This window comes from Rattus norvegicus, chromosome 1 (genome assembly GCF_021556685.1).
Source record: "Rattus norvegicus strain SHRSP/BbbUtx chromosome 1, alternate assembly SHRSP_T2T, whole genome shotgun sequence".
Lineage (NCBI taxonomy): Eukaryota > Metazoa > Chordata > Mammalia > Rodentia > Muridae > Rattus > Rattus norvegicus.
Window position 1 is genome coordinate 19,427,787 of NC_141534.1, and position 22,813 is coordinate 19,450,599.

At 38.9% G+C, this 22,813-nt stretch overlaps 1 protein-coding gene across 7 annotated transcripts in view; it reads left to right on the plus strand.

Annotated features, from left to right (window-relative positions):
* The window catches only part of Lama2 (laminin subunit alpha 2), a 647,938-nt gene that overhangs the window by 519,905 nt on the left and 105,220 nt on the right, over positions 1–22,813 (plus strand). For all 7 annotated transcript variants that reach the window (XR_015627317.1, XR_015627326.1, NM_001427039.1 and 4 more), the window contains one exon: positions 14,885–14,987. Coding sequence is in view for 5 of the 7 variants with exons in the window: in NM_001427039.1 (NP_001413968.1) it covers positions 14,885–14,987 (103 nt within the window). In the remaining 2 variants the exon portion in view is untranslated. The remainder of the gene's footprint in view (positions 1–14,884; positions 14,988–22,813) is intronic.

The following is a 22,813-nucleotide window of genomic DNA, read 5'->3' on the forward strand; positions in this document are numbered from 1 at the left end:
TCTTTCAGGCCTTTCTCTAATTCCTTCAACGGGGGTCCCGTTCTCAGTTCAGTAGTTTGCTGCTGGCATTCGCCTCTGTATTTGCTGTATTCTGGCTGTGTCTCTCAGGAGCGATCTACATCCGGCTCCTGTCGGTCTGCACTTCTTTGCTTCATCCATCTTGTCTAATTGGATGGCTGTATATGTATGGGCCACATGTGGGGCAGGCTCTGAATGGGCTTTCCTTCTGCCTCTGTTCTAAACTTTGCCTTCTTATTCCCTCGCAAGGCTATTCTTGTTACCCTTTTAAAGAAGGACTGAAGAATCTGCATTTTCATCATCCTTCTTGAGTTTCATGAGTTCTGTGCATCTAGGGTAATTCGAGCATTTGGGCTAATAGCCACTTACCAATGAGTGCATACCATGTGTGTTTTTCTGTGATTGGGTTACCTCACTCAGGTTGATATTTTCCAGTTCCATCCATTTGCCTATAAATTTCATAAACTCGTTGTTTTTGATAGCTGAGTAATATTCCATTGTGTAGATGTACCACATTTTCTGTATCCATTCCTCTGTTGAAGGGCATCTGGGTTCTTTCCATTTTCTGGCTATTATAAATAAGGCTGCGATGAACATAGTGGAGCATGTGTCTTTGTTATATGTTGGGGCATCTTTTGGGTATATGCCCAACAGAGGTATAGCTGGGTCCTCAGGTAGTGCAATGTCCAATTTTCTGAGGAACCTCCAGACTGATTTCCAAAATCAGTCTGCAATCCCACCAACAATGGAGGAGTGTTCCTCTTTCTCCGCATCCTCACCAGCATTTGCTGTCATCTGAGTTTTTGATCTTAGTCATTCTCACTGGTGTGAGGTGAAATCTCAGGGTTGTTTTGATTTGCATTTCCCTTATGACTAAAGATGTTGAACATTTCTTTAGGTGCTTCTCAGCCATTTGGCATTCCTCAGCTGTGAATTCTTTGTTTAGCTCTGAACCCCATTTTTAATAGGGTTATTAGACTCCCTGCAGTCTAACTTCTTGAGTTCTTTGTATATTTTGGATATAAGCCCTCTATCTGTTGTAGGATTGGTAAAGACCTTTTCCCAATCTGTTGGTTGCCATTGTGTCCTAACAACAGTGTCCATTGCCTTACAGAAGCTTTGTAGTTTTATGAGATCCCATTTGTCAATTCTTGATGTTAGAGCATAAGCCATTGGTGTTTTGTTCAGGAAATTTTCTCCAGTGCCCATGTGTTCCAGATGCTTCCCTACTTTTTCTTCTATTAGTTTGAGTGTATCTGGTTTGATGTGGAGGTCCTTGATCCACTTGGACTTAAGCTTTGTACAGGGTGATAAGCATGGATCGATCTTCATTCTTCTACATGCTGACCTCCAGTTGAACCAGCACCATTTGCTGAAAATGCTAACTTTTTTCCATTGGATGGTTTCCATTGGAAAAAAATCAAGTGACCATAGGTGTGTGGGCTCATTTCTGGGTCTTCAATTCTATTCCACTGTTCTATCTACCTGTCTCTGTACCAATACCATGCAGTTTTTATCACTATTGCTCTGTAATACTGCTTGAGTTCAGGGATAGTGATTCCCCCTGAAGTCCTTTTATTGTTGAGGATAGTTTTAGCTATTCTGGGCTTTTTGTTATTCCAGATGAATTTGCAAAATTGTTCTGTCTAACTCTATGAAGAATTGGATTGGAATTTTGATGGGCATTGCCTTGAATCTATCGATCACTTTTGGTAAAATGGCCATTTTTACTATATTAATCCTGCCAATCCATGAGCATGGGAGATCTTTCTATCTTCTGAGATCTTCTTCAATTTCTTTCTGCAGAGGCTTGAAGTTCTTATCATACAGATCTTTCACTTGCTTGATTAAAGTCACACCGAGGTATTTTATATTATTTGGGACTATTATGAAGGGTGCCATTTCCCTAATTTCTTTCTCGGCTTGTTTCTCTTTTGTGTAGAGGAAGGCTAATGATTTATTTGAGTTAATTTTATACCCAGCCACTTTGCTGAGGTTGTTTATCAGCTAGTAGTTCTCTGGTGGAACTTTTGGGATCACTTAAATATACTATCATATCATCTGCAAATAGTGATATTTTGACTTCTTCTTTTCCAATCTGTATCCCCTTGATCTCCTTTTGTTGTCTGATTATTCTGGCTAGGACTTCGAGAATTATGTTGAATAGGTAGGAAGAGAATGGGCAGCCTTGTCTAGTCCCTGATTTTAGTGGTATTGCTTCAAGTTTCTCTCCATTTAGTTTAATGTTAGTTACTGGTTTGTTGTATATGGCTTTTGCTATGTTTAGGTATGGGCCTTGAATTCCTATTCTTTCCAGGACTTTTATCATGAAGGGGTGTTGAATTTTGTCAAATGCTTTCTCAGCATCTAATGAAATGATCATGTGGTTTTGTTCTTTCAGTTTGTTTATATGGTGGATTACGTTGATGGTTTTCCATATATTAAACCATCCCTGCATACCTGGGACGAAGTCTACTTGATCATGATGAATCGTGATGGTTTTGATGTGTTCTTGGATTCAGTTTGCAAGAATTTTATTGAGTATCTTTGCATCAATATTCATAAGGAAAATTGGTCTGAAGTTCTCTTTCTTTGTTGGGTCTTTGTGTGGTTTAGGTATAAGAGTAATTGTGGCTTCATAGACGTAGCACTCCGTCCGTTTCAATTTTGTGGAATAGTTTGGATACTATTGGTATGAGGTCTTCTATGAAGGTCTGATAGAATTCTGTACTGAACCTATCTGGACCTGGGCTCTTTTTGGTTGGGAGACTTTTAATGACTGCTTCTATTTCTTTAGGACTTATGTGGTTGTTTAAATGGTTTACTGTTCCTGATTTAACTTCGGTACCTGGTATCTATCTAGGAAATTGTCCATTTCCTCCAGATATTCAAGTTTTATTGAATATAGGCTTTTGTAGTAGGATCTGATGATATTTTGAATTTCCTCTGATTCTGTTATGTCTTCCTTTTCATTTCCGATTTTGTTAATTTGGACACACTCTCTCTGTCCTCGCATTAGTCTGGCTAAGCGTTTATCTATCTTGTTGATTTTCTCAAAGAACTAACTTTTGGTTCTGTTGATTCTTTCTATGGTCCTTTTCATTTCCACTTGGTTTATTTCAGCTCTGAGTTTGATTATTTCCTGCCTTCTACTCCTCCTGGGTGTATTTGCCTCTTTTTGTTCTAGAGCTTTTAGGTGTGCTGTCAAGCTGCTGACATATGCTCTTTCCTGTTTCTTTCTGCAGGCACTCAGCGCTATGAGTTTTCCTCTTAGCACAGCTTTCATTGTGTCCCATAAGTTTGGGTATGTTGTACCTTCATTTTCATTAATTTCTATGAAGTCTTTAATTTCTTTCTTTATTTCTTCCTTGACCAGGTTATCATTGAGTAAAGCATTGTTCAACTTCCACATATATGTGGGCGTTCTTCCCTTATTCTTATTGAAGACCAGCTTTAGCCCGTGGAGTTCTGATTGGACGCATGGGATTATTTCTATCTTTCTGTATCTGTTGAGGCCTGTTTTGTGACAGATTATATGGTCAATTTTGGAGAAAGTACCATGAGGTGGTGAGAAGAAGGTATATCCTTTTGTTTTAGGATAGAATGTTCTATAAATATCTGTTAAGTCCATTTGGTTCATGACTTCTGTTAGTCTGTCTATGCCTCTGTTTAATTTCTGTTTCCATGATCGGTCCATTAATGAGAGTAGGGTGTTGAAATCTCCTACTATTATTGTGTGAGGTGCAATGTGTGCTTTGAGCTTTAGTAAGTTTTTTTTATGTATGTAGGTGCCCTTGTATTTGGAGCATAGATATTTAGGATTGAGGGTTCATCTTGGTGGATTTTTCTTTGATGAATATGAAGTGTCCTTCCTTATCTTTTTTGATGACTTTTGGTTGAAAATTTTATTTCAAATAAATAAAATCAATTTTATTCAATATTAGAATGGCTACTCCAGTTTGCTTCTTCAGACCATTTGCTTGGAAAGTTGTTTTACTCTGAGGTAGTGTCTGTCTTTGTCTCTATGGTGTGTTTCCTGTAGGCAACAAAATGCTGGGTCCTCATTACATATGCAGTTTGTTAATCTGTGTCTTTTTATTGGGGTATTGAGTCCATTGATGTTGAGAGATATTAAGGAATAGTGATTGTTGTTTCCTGTTATCTTCGTATTTGGAAGTGAGGTTATGTTTGTGTGCTTGTCTTCTCTTTGTTTTGTTGCAAAACGATTAGTTTCTTGCTTTTTCTAGGGTGGAGCTTGCCTCCTTGTGTTGGGCTTTACCATTTATTATCCTTTGTAGGGCTGGATTTGTAGAAAGATATTGTGTAAATTTGGTTTTGTTATGGCATATCTTGGTTTCTCCATCTATGTTAATTGAGAGTTTTGCTGGATACAGTAACCTGGGCTCGCATTTGTGTTCTCTTAGGGTCTATATGACATCTGTCCAGGATCTTCTGACTTTCATAGTCTCTGGTGAGAAGTCTGGTGTGATTCTGATAGGTCTGCCTTTATATGTTACTTGACCATTTTCCTTTACTGTTTTTAGTATTCTTTCTTTGTTTTGTGCATTTGGTGTTTTGACTATTATGTGACAAGAGGAGTTTCTTTTCTGATCCAATCTATTTTAGGCTTCTTGTATGTTTATGGGCATCTCTTTCTTTAGGTTAGGGAAGTTTTCTTCTATGATTTTGTTGAAGATATTTACTGGTCCTTTGAGTTGGGATCTTCACTCTCTTCTATACCTATTATCCTTAGGTTTGATCTACTCATTGTGTTCTGGATTTCCTGTATGTTTTGGGCAAGTATCTTTTTCCATTCTTCATTATCTTTGACAGTTGTGTCAATGATTTCTATGGTATCTTCTGCTCCTGAGATTCTCTCTTCTATCTCTTGTATTCTGTTGCTGGTGCTTGTATCTATGGCTCCTTTTCTCTTCCTTTGGTTTTCTATTTCCAGGGATGTTTCCCTTTGTTCTTTCTTTATTTGTTTCTATTTCCATTTTCAATTCCTTCACCTGTTTGATTGTGTTTTCCTGTTATTCTTTCAGGGATTTTTGTGTTTCCTCTCTAAGGGCTTCTACTTGTTTACTTCTATTTTCTTGCATTTCTCTAAAGGAGTTCTTTATGTCTTTCTTAAAGTCCTCCATCATCATGATCAAATGTGATTTTAAATCTAGATCTTGCTTTTCTGGTGTGTTTGGATATTCAGTGTTTGCTTCGGTGGGAGAATTGGGCTCCGATGATGCCATGTAGTCTTGGTTTCTGTTGCTTGGGTTCCTGTGCTTGCCTCTTGCCATCAGGTTGTCTCTGGTGTTACCTTGTTTTGCTATTTCTGGCAGTGGCTTGACCATCCTATAGTCCTGTGTGTCAGGAGTGCTGTAGACCTGTTTTCCTGTTTTCTCTCAGCCAGTTATGGGAACAGAGTGTTCTGCTTTCAGGCATGTAGTCATTCCTGTCCACTGGCTTTCAAGTGTTCCTGTGTGCATGTGTCCTGAGTCCACCAGGCAGGTCACTTGGAGCAGAAAAGTTGGTCTTACCTCTGGTCTCGGGCCTGTAGTCGCTCCTCAGGGCTGAGTTTCAGCTCTTCATGAAGGCAGCAACCAGAAGGGCCTGCCCCTACTTCTGGGTCCCTGTGCACAGGGGGCCCTGATGGTGCTATATGTTTTCCTCTAGAGTCAGAAATGTGGGCAGAGAGTAGTCTCCTCTGGTTTCCCAGGTGTATCTACCCCTCTGAAGGTCTAACGCTCCCTCCCACGGGATTTGGGTGCAGGGAGCTGTTTGTCCATCTCCCTTCAGATCTGGGCACAGTCTGGACCACAGGGCTCCTGCAGCTTACGTGCCCCTATCTTCCTGTTCTCAGAGGCCCTATACAGTTTCCTCTTGGGCCAAGGATGTGGGCAAGGGTGGACAGTACTGGTGGTCTCAGGAGTGCCCACAAGTCTGGGCAATGAGCTCTCTCTCCCACGGAGGTGGGTGGTCTTCATCTCTTAATTGTCTAATCAAATCTTAATACTGCTATATAGAAAAATTTACCAGGACTGAGTCCTTGCCAGACAGACAATCCAGATATGATCCTTTGTGAGTCCTCTCTGCATTGATTGTTCTGTGGAATGACTAAACCTAGGTAATACTAAAAGTTTTACCTGACAGTGTTACCGCCTTGTGGTAAAAGTGGCTAAGGCCCATTCTTTGCACAGTATCTCAAGAGGATAAAACAGGCCACCATCCACCACAGTTCCCTGAGGACAGTTGGAGGCCTGCTGTGTGATGTAATTGTATCCTTTTACCTACATCTCCTCATTTGTCTTTAACCACAGCTCTCAAAATGACCAATTTACCTCTGTGAGAACATCAGGTGCCACACAGTGGTGAGATCATGTCATGTGGCTTTTGTCTTTTTGAACCTGGCTGATATCTCTAAGGCAGTGACCCATATGTGTGAGCATATGTCACAAGGGAATTTCCTTAGTTTGTATTGGGTGCTTAGCATCCCACTGGAAACAAAACATACTGATTTCCATGGGCAGATTTTGTACCTTTCAACTTTAGATCTTAATTTTAGTTGACTCTACAACTATAGATGATCGTTTCATTCCCAAGCTCAGGAAAGTTATAATATGCATAATAGATGTGTTATAAAGTACTTGTTTACTTGACATATTAAACATGCTTATATTTTTTATTGCTTAATATTAAAGTTATTTTTATTGAACAGCAACTAAAATTAATGAATAAATAGTACTACTAAACACATAGGATATATGAAGATGAATGAAATTCTTCTCTGCCCTCAAATCAAGAATAAACATTTATTTTTTTATCACTTGTCTTGCTAATAAAAAAATAAGGGTTTCCTGAATATTATCCATAGAATTTCCTCATTTCCTTTATTTTATTCTGTTCCTCCTGCTGTTTTCTCTCATATATTATTTTCTTTCATGTTACTCCTAACCCAAATAATTTATCCTCTGCTTTAGATATCTCTGGGATCCAGGGGGGCAGGATATTTTTATTCACTATAAGACAGTGAGTCAATGTGAATCATGCAGTTACGTGATTAAACATTAGAGCCTTGCTAAAGAGTGTTTGTTTAGATATATGGGCATATGTTATGTTCAATATTTAAATTTTCTTTTTATAACTGGGTGAAACAACACAATTGAAAAAAGAGCAGGAAGGTGATTTTGGAGAGTTTCCTACAGAAATAATTTTGCGAGTCCAAATACAGTATGATATCAGCCATGATGCATCTGCTATAATCTAGGCACTTCTTCTTGTTTTTGTTTTCCAATTTTATTCCCTAAATAGTAACATAACAGTCACCCAGATAGCAATTGGCTCTTTATACATTTTTATAATTTTAGGAATTAACATGCATGCCCATGTAATGTTGGTGAAAAAATAAGAACCCACACTTGATGTTACAGTTCAATGTGACATCGAAAGTGGTGAACAGCACCTTGTTCCTCTTTATTGTCGAGTGGCATCGTACCTGAGAACCAAACATTTCCCACATGAGCAAATACAAAAATGTCACAGAGCATCTAAGGTGCGGAGTCCATACTAAGTCTGCCTGCGTGTGAAAACCAGCTTCATTGTACCACCAGGACCTCGGTCATCATCTTCATACGCAGTACACACACTTAAGTCAATGACTAAATGATTGTCTATCAGAAGCAAAAAAAAAAGCCAGTGCTTTTTCATGGCTGGACATTGGGCGTATTTAAAAAGTGATAGCATCAAATGTTACCAAAGGTCTAGCCAGCCCAGTTCATGCCTTATAATAGTAAGCCCATGGCACTTACAGCCCCTAAATCGATTGTGGCTATCATAGCAGAATCAAAGAAAAACAATTTTTATGTTTTTATTTTTTGGACATTTGACGGAATATTTATCAGACTCTTTCATATTTTAAGCTCCCCTCTGGTTGTCTTTGTGTTCTCAGCAAGCTAAGAAGTTAGCCGTGAACTCGGATTCCCGGAAGTAATCCTGGGAATTTTCTGCGGACTCTGCACATTTTCTCTCCTCCACAAGAACTCACCCAGTCCTCCTATCATTCTAGAACGTACCACGTAGTGCCGTGATCCACTAGTGATCAACTCGATCCACTCGACTTCTTCTTAGTTACTCGTACTTTAAAAATCCACAACTGGGGCCGGCGAGATGGTTCATCAGGCAAAAGTGCCTGCTAGGAGGGCTTGAGAGCCTGAGTTCACCTCCTGGGTCCTGAAGCGGAAGGGGACTCCTAAATCAGGTTGTCCTCTAACATCCACTTGTGTGCAAACACATGTTTGCACCTACATTCACACGTGTGCCAAATACACACAGATGCTAATGATGCTGAAGTTTAAAAAGAAAATAAGGTTAACTTTAATAACTATATTTAAATTGATACACAGTGGTTTCTTTATTTTCAAACACATATGAACCATATAGCATTAGTATACAGACAGTTCATATCTATTATTTAAAAATATGAAATGTGGGCCAGGAAGAGGGAAGAGAATCAAACCATGCAGCATCCATCTAACCACAAATGATTATTTCTAACGTTGTTGTCTGTCTATCCCTTATTTTTTCTTATGCTAACACTCTTTCCACAACTGCGTCTTTTGAGTGTAACTGATTCGTAACGTCGTACAGCAACCGACTTCAAAAACACATTCTTAGCATTACCCTCCAAAGTTATGTATTTTCAAGTATATGTAACAGGAGACTCCCTCGATCCTCTGATCAGTCATTCTAACCAGTGCTTCACTCTTAATTCCCACAGCAGTCTAGCACCACAGCGTGTATAATTACCTCTTTACAAACTTTATGTAAACACATCGCACCCGATCACCAACATTACCTATGACTTTTACATTTTAAATAGTTTTCTTTGTTGAAAACATTTTAAATTTAAAATCACGTCAGCTGGCATATTATCTTGGCACATTCCCCCTTCTGGAAGTGTGTGATTTGTCTTCTGAAATGAGTTATTTCATAAACAGAACGGCACTGTGAGTTACTGCTTTAACAAAATACAAACGAATATCTTGCGTGATGTGTTCAAATCGTCAATGCTTCCAGCAAACTCGGGAAATTTATCTCTGTTAAGTTTATTTCAGGGACATTGTAAAGTCTAATACAGAAAGCAAGACAAACAACTTTTAAGCTTTTAAAACATGAGTCACTAAGGCTTAGTTTATCCAGTTGATGAACTCTAACCGACCTTCAGGGTTCCTTTCACACCCAGTCCTTCCCCCTCCTTCTCTGACAGCACAGCTCCTGGTGTCATGCGTCTGATCCCTAGTGGAAGAGGTCATTTGTTCCTTGGCAGTGATTTTCACGCCTATCTGTCTCTTTTGTTCCCCCTCTAATTCCATCAGGAAAAACTGCCGTCTTCCCATTTTGGAAACCCAGGACTAACCATTGGGCTCAAAACCGAAAACATTTGTCAGACAAGTTAATAAATTCGTTTTGTGTTAATAACATTTTGTTTTAATATGAACCACTTTGGGTTTCTAACAAAGACTAAAATTTACATGAAAGTGCACTTAAACGTTAATCCTTTGGTTAAATCTTTGCAAAGTTTGTCATTTCATATATAATATACATATATAATATCTTAAACTCTTCCACATACTATTAACTATAAATGAATAATTCATACAGAAGTGTATATAAAATAAACACTATTTTAAATAACATTTGTATAATTGTATGTATAGTTATACATACACACGCAACGCATATAAAACCATATGCTCCGAACAAAAGAGCATATTTATAGAAATACACTCTTTAAAAACAAGAAATACAATATCTCGCAGCTCCAAGACACTCATTTGTATTTCCCATATGTTGTAGACACAGCTCAAAAACTCAGATGTGGTGCTCATGAATATGTATGAGGCATAATTAGCTCAGAGAATGCTGCTTTATCACCTGCCTTGATTCCGCCTCTGTGCTTCAGTCCCTCACTGAGCAGTGTTGGAAAGGGTCTCTCCAAATCCCAGCGAGTCGAAACAGTTCTGTTCATCCATAAGATGTTAGTGTGCACCGTTCTTTTATCATCAGAGAGCCTGCCTTCCAAACCTGGGTACCAGCAGATTGCTTGTAACTGACAGTTGCGTCCCATCAGCTGTTTAATATTTTGAAGATTGTCTGAAAACATTAAGGCTTTTTTTAAAAACATTTTTTACTTATGTATAAAAGTACACTCTAGCTGTCTTCAGACACACCCAAGTAGGGCTCTGCATCCCGATACAATCTCAGGGATGTGAGCCACCATGTGGTTGTTGGGATTTGAATTCAGGACCTCTGGAAGAGCAGTCAGTGCTCTTAACTGCTGAGCTATCTCTCCAGCCCCAGTTTTTTTTTTTTTTTTAATTCCTTTACATTTTGTGCATTCAAACCTTACAGTTCCACAGACCTACTGCAATGGTCGACTGAGGGCCCCTTTTCTTCTATAATTACTCAATTCAGTCTCTCTCATTATAACACTGTTTAAACCCACCAACTCTGAAACTATATATAATGGCTCCAATTGCTCATTTCCCAGTACCCCTAATCTGATTTCCAACATGATGGGAAGGTCACATCTAATGACATTTTATTTCATGGTAAGTCTGCATACTCCATAAACCTATGGAATAGAAATACTTGGTTGCTCATCCATACATCAAAATCGCCTGCCCCTCTGCCTTTACCAACACTGGTTTTACTCTATCCCCTCTCTGCCTTTATCCATCACTGATCTCCTCAGAGGAAAATGAGGAATAGGAAACTATAGCTCTACAGAAATTCCCAGATTTCTAGAATTTAGGGAAAATAAGATTATTGGAGTGAAAAGGCATAACATATTTTAAAAAGCAAACGTGAAAGAATAAACAAAATGAGACCACAGGTCGTAGGAAAATCAGCCAGGAAGAATGCAGGCTTGTTACACAGAAAGGTACAGCAGGCGATAGATGATTGACAGATGATAACCAGCCAGCCAGACTGATCACCTTCCAAGCTGAGAATAAAAGATGTGATGTCACTGTACCTTATGCAGAAAGGAAAATAAATTCATAATATATTTTAAATTATGCTTGCCAATAATCCAACAATCTTATTGAAATAGATACTTTTTTTACAAATTTCAAACTGTTAAAATTTACCCCCAAATAAATGAATAATTAGTATAGCTTTATAGAAGTAGCCCAGAGGGTAAGAGCACTGGCTGTTCTTCCAGAGAATCCAGGTTCAATTCCCAGCACCCACATGGCAGCTCATAACTGCCTATAACTCTAGTTCCAAGGGATCCTACACCCCCACACAGACATGTGTGCAAGCAAAACACCATTGCACATGAAGTAAAAATAAAAACCCTCAAAAATTTCTAAAAAATATATCAGAAATGTATAACTTTGTGTTCATGAGAGAATATTTGTAGTTTAGAACCACACGTACACACACACACATATACATACATGCACACACAGGCACACATGCATACACTCCATTTCATCAGCCTACTATTACTCTCATACAAATTCCGGGCAAACCTGTGAGTAACAACAGAAATATACACTACTTTTCATCATGGCTGCATGTGTAAAAATTATTGACAAAATTATAACACGTCAAATCCAACTGTTCATTAAAAAGATTATACGATATTTCTAAGTAACATTAATTAAAGGAGTGAAATAGAACTAATATTTGAAAATCAATGTTTTAAAATATTAAAGAAATAAATCATATCAGTTATGTCTGTGACTGTAGGGAAAGGAGCAGAACCCAAGATCATTTCTTAACAATATTCTCAGCGTACTGTGACTAAGAGAACTTCTCTGCATATTAGCTGTGAAGGGTCTGTTACTTAGAAGTAAAGCCTTCCCCTACCATCACACTTCAGAGCAAAATGTTTCAAAGTTTTCTTCTTAGCTCAGGAAAAATTAAAGGATATCTATGCTCATCACTTTAATTTATTGCTGTCCTGCAGAACCAGCCAGCCCTGTAGGGAGGGGACAGGAAGCAAAATTATCCACACTGAGTGCAATGACATCGGTATTCACTCTGAAGCACCATGCTAAGTGTGGTCGCTATTGCCGCCTATTAAAAAAATGTTACTAAAACTGATAGATTGATCACAGTTAAAGAGTATGGCTGAAATACATAAAGTTAATCATTTGTAGATTCTGTCAGAAAGGAATTTGAAGCTGAGGTATAAAATGGGCAATAGCATCATTAATCAAGATAGGAACAAATTTTGTAAGAGCTCAAAATACTCAGAAACTGAACACCCTTGAAATAAATAAAGTTGTCTAGTCAAGACATACACTATGTCTATGGGTCAGAAAATCCAGTATTGGAATATACACTGAAAGAAATCCTAATAAAACCTGGCTAGCCTTTATTCCTTATAAAATGATGCATCTCTTGAAATCATTGGGAGTAACCCAGTTGCTCTATTGGACTTCAACACTTACCACGAGCTTGCAATGTATAGACAATGTGGTGTTGGGGAATGTTAACAAGCAGCTCCTTAAATCAGAAGAGTCATGAGGTATAGCAAGACCTCATGGACCAGAGACCCTGATGCTTACAAAAGCAATTCGTGTTAAGTCAATAAATACACATATAACAATTCGATATTTGTGTACAAAAAATATCTTATACCATATTCCAAAAGTACCCACAAAACATTATAGACCTATGGATAAAGTATAAAAATATGGAACACTTAAAATATGAAGGAAATATATTTCATCATAGGGAAAGATTTTTAGTATACAATAATGAAAGCTTGATACTTGCCATGAGAAAAAATTATAAACAGGTTTCATTAGAATTTGGAGATGATGCCTTTAATAAATTAATTTTAATACAATAAGATTTTAAATCCCAATATAGTAAAATCAATTAGAAAATTATGTGTCTGATCAATGACTCAGAACAAGAACATGTTAATATTCTTCAAAACTTAATAAGAACAAGTAGCTCAATAAAAAATGAAACAAAACACTTAAACATCAGGCACATCTGGGATCCCAGCACTTGTGGAAAATGAGAAAGGAAGAACTGGAGTTAAATTTCGGCTGCAGAGCAACTTCTACACCATCCTGGGCTGCATGGAACCCGCAGAGCAAACAACAAAAGATTTAAACGGGTTCTCCACCAAGGAAGATGGCAGATAAACACACGAAAAGATGCTTAGCGTGGCGAGCCAACAGAAAAACTAATACTGAAAGCAAAATGCCAACATTAGAATATTAAACTTCAAAACAGTGAGATTGTGTTGGAAAGAATGTACAGAAATAGAACACTCTATATTAATGAGAACTTAAAAACTTTAGAAAGTTTATCCATCTGCTGGTGGTTTTTTAAAAAAAATCTCAACCCTACACCTTTATGTGATCCAGTCTTTCATTTCAAGGTAATTCCTTCTAAGGAAATAAAGACACATGTTAGTAAACACATCGTGCAAGAATGGTCAAAGAACCTGTCTTTAGAATACACAGGGCTAAAAACAAAGGCTACAGCCATCAGGTGATAAATGGGTACACGAATAAAGGGTTTGAGGCACATCCGTGTAATGAAACTGCATGCCAGTTGCAACCAAATATTCATGTCCAACTCAGGAATATCCAAATGCATTCCAATGAAAGAAGCTGGAGAAAAGGACGCTACGCCAAATTGTTCAATTTATAGAAGACTGCATAAAATGCAAACATGATATTGGAAATAAGATGAAGTGCAAGGAAGATGTGGGTGGAGGGAAAAGTAAGAGAATAATAAGAAAGTACTGTGTTTTCTCTGCTTCTATTGTCATGGTATCAAGGTTGTACTATGTCAAAATGTTAGGCTCTCCTTAGTCTGGAAGGAAGGACCTGAGTTCAATCCCTAGGACTCAAATTAAAAAAAAAAAAAAACATAACTAAGCATAGTTGCTTGTATTCCCAAGGTTGAGGAAGCAGAGACACACTGATTCCCAACCCTACCAGGGAGTTCTTGGCCAATGGGAAATGGTACCTCAAAGGAAAATGGTAGCAGCCTCCAATATGTTCTCTGTCTGTCTGTCTGTCTGTCTGTCTGTCTCTCTCTCTCTCTCTCTCTCTCTCTCTCTCTCTCTCTCTCACACACACACACACACAGAGAGAGCGAGAGAGAGAGAGAGAGAGAGAGAGAGAGAGAGAGAGAGAGAGAGACAGACAGACTGACAGACAGACAACAGACAGACAGACACCCTAGGGATATAGAACAAATGTTCTTTTTTTCTCTGCAATGCCTTTTCAGTCCTCTTATCTTTACACCACTCCATTCATATCTGAGCCTGAACTTCACTAGAGATCCTTGCAGTTCTAAGATTTCATTTAGAAGTCCACCATTACAGTGGAACCTGGGGGTGTGTTTGGGAAGCGATTGGTATTTGTCTCCATTTCCACACTGAGAATGTAGGGAGGGCTTTCTGGTCCCCCTGTAACAATAAAGATGATGAGAGGGACAGTTAGTATATGGTTTTAGGTCTTAATTTGCTTCACTTCTGTAGCTCCTAATACTAACAGATGATATCCTACAACTCTTGAAGGTTTCATTCATGGAATCCAAATTTCTACTTTGTGTCGTTAATTTTATAGTAACCCTCTTCATTTCTTCTGTTCATCTCTGGTATGCCAAGGGACTCACCAGCCTTACTTTCTCTACGTGCCTTAAACAGGAAAGACCAAAGGATTCTGCTATAAACAGTCTCAAGCCACAAGGAACAGTTTCCAGTCATCAAATATGCATGGAAACCCCGCAACTCTAAACGCATAGTTCCTGAACTCTGTATATACACTGCTTCCTATGGTTTCCCACCCTGCGGTTTAATGTGTGACCCCTCTTCTTCTATCCACAGGCAACAAGTCCCCAGGGCTTGTTAAAGGAAGATGCCAAAGGCTCCCTTCAGAAAAGTTTCAGGATCCTCAACGAAGCCAAGAAGCTGGCAAATGATGTGAAAGGTTAGTGTGGCCGGTGTTTCTATTATGATAAGGTTAGTAGCATTGTAATGGGAGGATGCCATGCCACACCATTAAAAATGAAATTGAGTGCCACGACCTATCTGTAATACAAGTGGCCTTTCTCCTAAGCCTAGCAATGCTTCGTCTCCAAGCTTCATCAAACAGCATTTCACAATTTCAATCCAGTTTCTACAGCATTGCTCCACCTATCTAAAACAGAAAATTTTACTGTAATAAATCTTTATACTGCCAAACCCCATGTTATATGGTTTCAGAAATAAAATTCAGATTAAAAAAACCAGATAGGAAGATATGGCAGAAAAGTGTTTGTGAAACCTTCAGTTTAGTTAATAGATTCTAAAGTCTATAAATATTTACAAAATAGTCTCGTATTTTCTTCCTAATTGAAAACATAAAAGTGCATAAAGTAACTTCTACTCTGATATATTATTAATGCTCATAAACATGGTTGCTGTCAATATAAGCTATTGTATTTATCATTTCATTCACGTGTCACCTTTTCTCAATACTTTGCTTTCTCTGGTCTCATGCCTAGCGTTGTCTGGCTTGGATCCACCTCCCAATTGTTGCTACACATGGAGCCGCACACACACTGTCATTCCAAGGTGCCATATGTTCATAGATTCTATCTCCTTAACTTTGCTCGTTCTCCTGTACTTTCTTCATCTACACATCTTCTACCAGCATCACATTAGAGGTTAACAGCATTGCGGATGCTGGAGGTAGAAAGGGCAAGAGAAGAACGAGCGCAAGATAAAAGGAGTCCCTGAGCTGGGACAAGAATCTCTGGTAGAGGACTCACCTACTGCACACAGGATCATAGGCTCCATCCCGCCCTCTTCACACACTCACACTTATCACACATTCACTGGCATGCTCACACATACTCACACACACATTCACTCACTCACATGCTCACTCACACTCACACTCACCACTCACACACACACACACAACACTCACCACTCATTCACACACTTACACACTCTCACACACTCACCACTCATACACACTCACACACTCACACTTACTGCACACTCACTCATGCTCACACACACTCACGTACACACATTCACTCACTCACACTCACCACTCACACACACTCACCACTCATTCACACTTACTCACACACTCACACTTACTACACACTCATGCTCACACACACTCATGTACACACATTCACTCACTCACACTCACCACTCACACACACACCACTCATTCATACACTTACACACTCACACACACCACTCACTCACACACACACACCACTCACACACACTCATTCACACTCACACACACTCATTACTCATTCACTCACACAATTGCTTACACACTCACTCATTCACACACTTATCACATACTCACTGACACACACACTCACACACTCACTCACACTCACACACTCATCACTCACTCACTCAATAGTTAAATAACTGTGAGACTTTGAATAGAAAAAATATAAACAATCTTTGCTGAGCTTCTCTAACACACAACAGAATATTCGATTCACACTCAACCTGTCTGTGCAATCTTTGTCATAGTCATGTTAAACCACATCTGTTATGGGCTTTATACCCTTCAGGAAAGACATAAGGTTTTTTTAACATTGAATTTATAATGTATAACATACTGCCTAGCTCAAATTATAAAATAATTACTGACTTCAAATAAATAATAAATTATATGTGAATAGCAGCAGAATTTTTAATTGTTATACTTGACTTAGAACACACAATTTTAAAACAGATTTGATATGCTTTAAAGTTAAATAGCTTGGAGTCTTTTAGCAACTGATAATGGAATTATAAGAGCCACCTCTAATATAACAGTCACTTTGATACCCAGATGGTTTGGACTGTGCACAAGTTCCTAGTTACATAATAAGTCCACTCAGTAAAGAGCCACGGTCTGTTTTCTTACTGAACAAGTAGAGTTGCTCCAAATCCCTTATAGCTACTCTTTCCTATCTAATGAGTATGCCAGAGACTCCAGTTTACTCGGAGCCTTAACTCAGTAGTGTTAAAGAGTCTGTGCCCATACAGAGGCAGACTCTGTCTTTATTCAAACATTTGATGTATTATTCTTCATGAATTATGTCTGTATTAATTTTGATGTTAAAAGTGGAGGTGACTAGAAGTGTGGTTACGTGGGTAGAGTATGTTCTTATTATGCATGAACCCCTGGGTTCAGTTCCTAGTCCCTCATACACTGTGTGTAGCTCTGCAGACCTGTTATCTCAGCACTAGAGAGGCAGAGGCAGGAGGATCAGAAGTTCAACATCACCTTTCCTTACATAGTAAGTTTGAGGCCAGTCTGGACTATGTGAGACCCTGTCTCAAAAAATACACCATCTATGAAAATGCTTGTATTCTGAGTACCGGCTCTGGGGATGTCCATTCAGATCTCATTCCTTGACAGAGTAGCTGAGTGCTTGACATTCCTGACCACCCCGTCCTTGCCTTTGTTTCCCCGAAATCCTAGTGCTCCACATAAAAAGACGCCAAATCCATTTTGTCACATTTGGAAAATCTGAAGACCCGGGTGGTAGAAAGGGTTAGGAGACAGAAGTGTTCATTAGTTTAAATGTCTTTTTCTGTACTTCAGGTAGTACATTATTTAAAGTAATGAAAACCCACAAACTACTCAAGTAATAATTCCCCCAGAAAACCAAGCCAAGGCCATGACGGAGATGGGAATGTTTTCTTGCTACGTTATGACATTCTCCTGATTTGTGGCCAATTACACAGGTTATAAAATGGCTGTTAATCAGGGAAATGCCATATATTACCAAGAGGAACTGCTGAAATGGGCCCCGCAGAGCAAAACTCTTGACAGCAGCTATTAAAATAGAGATTTAGTCATTTCTCTCTCTGTGGCGCCTGGAGTTAGAGAGAATAAAAATGGTGGGGCCAGCATGCCTTCCATATTTCTAATTTGTTGCTCGTTCAAGTCAGCACAGCTCAGTTTGTTCCCGTACTCTGGTCACAAATGACTTACTGCTGCTCCCTGCCTTTTTTATGCTGTCCTTGCCTTGAGGGAGTCTGAACTTGCCAGCAGCGGTTTGTTTCGCTTTTTAATTTTTGAATATACATCTATTAAAAGTCAATTTGCCCTTGCACTTGTTTGAGCTCTGAAGTGGTCTCCAACCCACAGTTGAATGTCAGTGGAACTAAAAATCATGTTGGTGATGGATTTGGGACGAGGGACAAGCTGAGGATTGAACAGGTCAGAAGATGAATTCACGCCACCAGATGAATGCTGCCTTACAGAGGGACAAGTTTTGTCAATAAAATAGTCTGTTGGGGTTCTCACAGACTATGTGCAGGGCAAAGAGTGAGGTAGTTTGCAGTGTGGAAACTGGGTTAATGCTAGATTTTATGTGCTTTATCTCAATGGAGTCGCTTTCAATTTAATTCACTTCTTGGTTTAGCTCTAATCGTTAGCTTTGCCCAAGGAAAGTGAAATTAGTTAATTACTTGGGAAAATAAGTAATCCGTCTATAAACTGGGAATTGCTGACATGAAATAAAGAGATCATTCTACGCTCAAGAATAATTAATTAACTAATAATCAAACTGAGAATTCCTAGATATATAGTATTGTGCACATATAGAACTATAAAAACTGTGTTCCCATCATTTTACATTTATTGGACCAGTCAATACCTTTGTTCTGTACTACAGGGTCCCACATACTCAGGCAAGTAGCCCACACCACTGTATCTGAAAAATCTGAGACAACAGATATGGTGCATTTGCAATACTTATAGTTAAGTTTCTAGCATTATAAAAAGATTTTATTTTATTATGTATTTTATGCCCATGTTAAAAAATAGGAATACCAAGGCACTGTTAAATATGACATCGAAGAAATAGCAAAAGAGTTGCGTCGAGACATCAGCACTAGGAACGATCATCCCTGAGAGTGAAGCTGCTTAGTTAGCATTTGCCTCATTTTGTCAGCGAACCTTCAGGAAGTTCACTAGTGCTGTCTTAGGCAGAGATAGGGTCCTACACAACACAAGTGGGTACCCGACCTGCACGTTACCTAGGCTTCGTTCTCCATTTAGAATCAGAATCGAGGATTTTAGGAGGTGGAAGGGAATTTACCAGTCGGATTGCACATGGTGGAGATAATACAAATATCTTCAACTACCGTGTAACTTGAACAGTAACGAGGTATGAATAAACCAGAGAGACCTATCCTATTTAGAAGCTTTCAAGTCCAATTACCTTTCTGGCTAAAACAAAAGAAGTCTACGGGCTGTCAGGTAGGAATAGGATGTGGGTCTCAAGTCTTGTCATTTAGTTTTATTAATCTAGGTGTGGATAGAACTACCTCGTTTCACATCCTAAACGTTTAGAGACCCTGTCACTAGACATGTGCCCCAGCTCCTGTCAGAAAAGGTCTGCTATGATCTCCCAGTGTGAGGAAAAGCACAGCAGTTGTACCTGGCATCTATTAGGGGACTGTCAATCACTGTACCCAGTCCTAGAAGACCTAATTTGGATGTTCTCTGTTTCCTCAATGAGTGCTTGGTAAATAATGTAAAATGTACAAATGTTGGTGTGTGTGTGTGTGTGTGTGTGTGTGTGTGTGTCCGTGTCCCCATGTGTACTTCCAAATCTATAGGAGATCAAAATAGCATAAAAGATATGTTTTCATCTTTGGGGAAAAATGAGCAATGCACAAAGCAAACTAAGATTGTGATGTGACTCATTTGATGTTCTGTGCTTAGATCAGGAAGAACTGTGGCCCAGGGAAGCCATGCAGACAATATGATCTCAGCTTTGTCTCTGATTTATCATGACAGTTGATGGACAGCACAGCAAATATACATCTTGAAAGTCCCATATATCTGAGGAATTAAAAAACTGTCTACTGTAGACAGTCATGTATTAATGTAATATATGTTTTATATTTATAAATTAATATATATAATTCAGTGCATTTATATATACATGAGTGAACCTGGTTAGTATCAACTCTGGAAAAATAACATTTCTTCTGCTAGGACCAATGTGGCTAACACACCCTTCTCTTTTAAAATTATTTTCTAGATAGGTAACAAAAGAATTTTTGAAGTGTTGGGGAAAAAAACTCATTACTTTAGTTAAAGTAAGCTAAATCTTTTGAGGTTGCATCAAATCTTTAAAGGAAGAGCAGTCTATTAAGGGTTTGTGATAGGTTCTCCAGTCAACATTTCAATTTTGAAGTTTACATAGCTATTACATTATAGCCATGTTGTATAGCCTTCCCTCCTGTGTGACAGGGTGTCTCTTAGCGTACATGAGACTTTCAACAGAGCAAAATAAACAATACAAACAACAGTCAAATAAAGTAATGATCAAGAATAATGTAAAATGTTTCATTGGTTTAACAAAGAATTGGATGTTCTAAAAGAAGGTGTATGTGTACACATTTAAGAAAGGAAGACCTTACGAAATAATGACAACATGCAGAAATTATCTAGACATTGGAAATTTCAATAAGTAATTATATAGGTATATGTGGTTATTAAAAAAAAAAGTACATTCCAGCAGAAACAGCCACAAAGGCTATGAGGAAAATGACTTCAGGGAAAGGTGAAGCCACTAAATTTCTACACTTATCAAAGGCTTTGGGTGTTACTCAGTTTTGAAACCTAATTCACGTTTTGCAAAACAAAGCTTAAGATTTGAGATAAACCAGGCCAAAGCACCCTGATCTGAAGGTCCCATTCCTTCTGTTGTTTTAGTTACTAAGTGTGGTCAAGTAAGCAGTTGAACACGAATCTGTTTTTACGTGGAAGTGGTTCTCAACTCTTGGCCCAAACAAGTTGAGCTCTCTCCTAGATAATTGCTATGTCACATCCTTCCCCATATTCTTTATGCATCTTAAGAGAACAGCAAAATGAAATTCTGAGAACTTGAAACTATCTTGAGCCCTAGAGTGGGAGTAGAGGGCCTATGGCACTGTCCCAGGGACATGGAAAACCTGAGAAAGCGCAACTGTAGATGCTATTTCCAACTCTGTCCAGGGAGTTGCTTTGGCTGGACTTCCTAGTGTGGATAGGAACCACTGTGCTTGCAACAAAGGAAGTCGCGCTGGCAGGCACCTTCTCGCTCTCCGCTTCTGGAGGGCTTCAGCGTTCCTCACTTTATGAGCTCCATCTGTATCCAGCTCATGCTTGAAACATGATCTTCTATGAAAAAAAAATGGAGAGGGAGGGAGGGGTGGTGGAAGGGAGGAGGGAAGGAAAGAGGGACGGGGAGGGAGAGAGAGAGAGAGTACACTAGAGAGCGCTAGAGAGCCAGAGCCAGACAGCCAGAGCAAGAAAGAGGAGGGGGAGTTTGAGGTTTGGTAAATGTAATCTTCAGAAAGAAGACAAGAGAGAATGATGTGGCTACTGTTCCTGGGTGTCGTTTTGTGTGTGTGTGTGTGTGTGTGTGTGTGTGTGTGTGTGTGTGTGTGTGTGTGTGTGTAGAAAGGTAAAGGCATACCTATACATGCAGCTTGTGGAGAACAAGAGTTCTCCCAAAGGCAGAAGACTTAGATAAGGTGATTACCATAGATGACTCTGTTTCCTTCATTGTTATAATTCAAGGTGGACCGCACGTCTTCTTTGTCCTGTCGTGGCTGTGGTTCCGTTAGGCCTCACGTAGCCGCCGTACTCACCTTTCGCCTTTTTGCAGTCCTTGTGTAGTCTGCCTTAGAATCCGTGCTTCCTTCACTGAGTCCAACTGTTGCTTACCCGCTCTAGTCACAAAGCTTCACGGCGTTCCAGAAACTACTGAAGAAAAGTGCCAAACCAAGTTCATGTCCATTTAAAATTCTAATAAAGTGAACATTGTCAGGATGGATAATTAAGGAGGACGCAGAGTCAAAGAGCTCAAACATAAAATCGGAACACTCAGAGTATGTGCATTAGTTTTTAATTTTATTACATTTTTATTTTCTAGTACAGAAAGCAAAGGACCAAAACAGTAATGCTGAAATACAATTTGAAGGATATCAACCAAAATATTTCTCAGTGACTCTTTCTCCTGAAAAATGGGCAGATTTTTTTCAGTCATTTTTTTTTTACTGTGAGAATGCACAAAATGCTATGAACCCAACGATATCTCAAAATTAATGGCTTTAAAGAAAAAAAAACTGAACCAAGGGAGGTCTCCAGGTTCTCAGTCTAATCCTGGGAATCCACAGAGATGCTCTCGCCATCAGACCAGCTCCATTTCACAAGGAAGGCTTTGATAAGCCACTCGGTTACTTTAGAACCAGTGGTGAAGGCAGGGGTCATAGGAAAGACGAACTGTGATTGACAGAGAAGATTCAGTGACCTTATATACCTACATATATTCATATAATTCTTTTTAAAGGCTACATCATTCATACTATTATATGAACATGCTATATTGCTGTAAAAAATACATTTAACTGAATTACATAACAGTTTCTTTTTTTTTCTCTAAGATGAAGATCTAATGTGTATCCTGGACGATATAAATTAGCAAACTTTGAAAGCTTTTGCTCTGTATATCTTACACTAGCCTCTGCCTCGTAAGTGCTGAGGATTTAAGCTTATGCCACACATGTAATAATGGGCTACGTTTTATAGTAGAACTGCTGGTCCCAGGCTGGGGACAAAGGTCAGTGGTAAAGCACTTGTTTAGCATGTGTGAGGCCTGAATTCAATCCCAAGTACTGAAATAAACTCCCAAACCAAATTCATGTCCATTTAAAGTTCTACTAAATTTATGGGCCCTTAGAAAGCAGAATTGTTTGTCAATTTCCACTCTTGTGAGCTCTTGATATTCTCAGACTTTC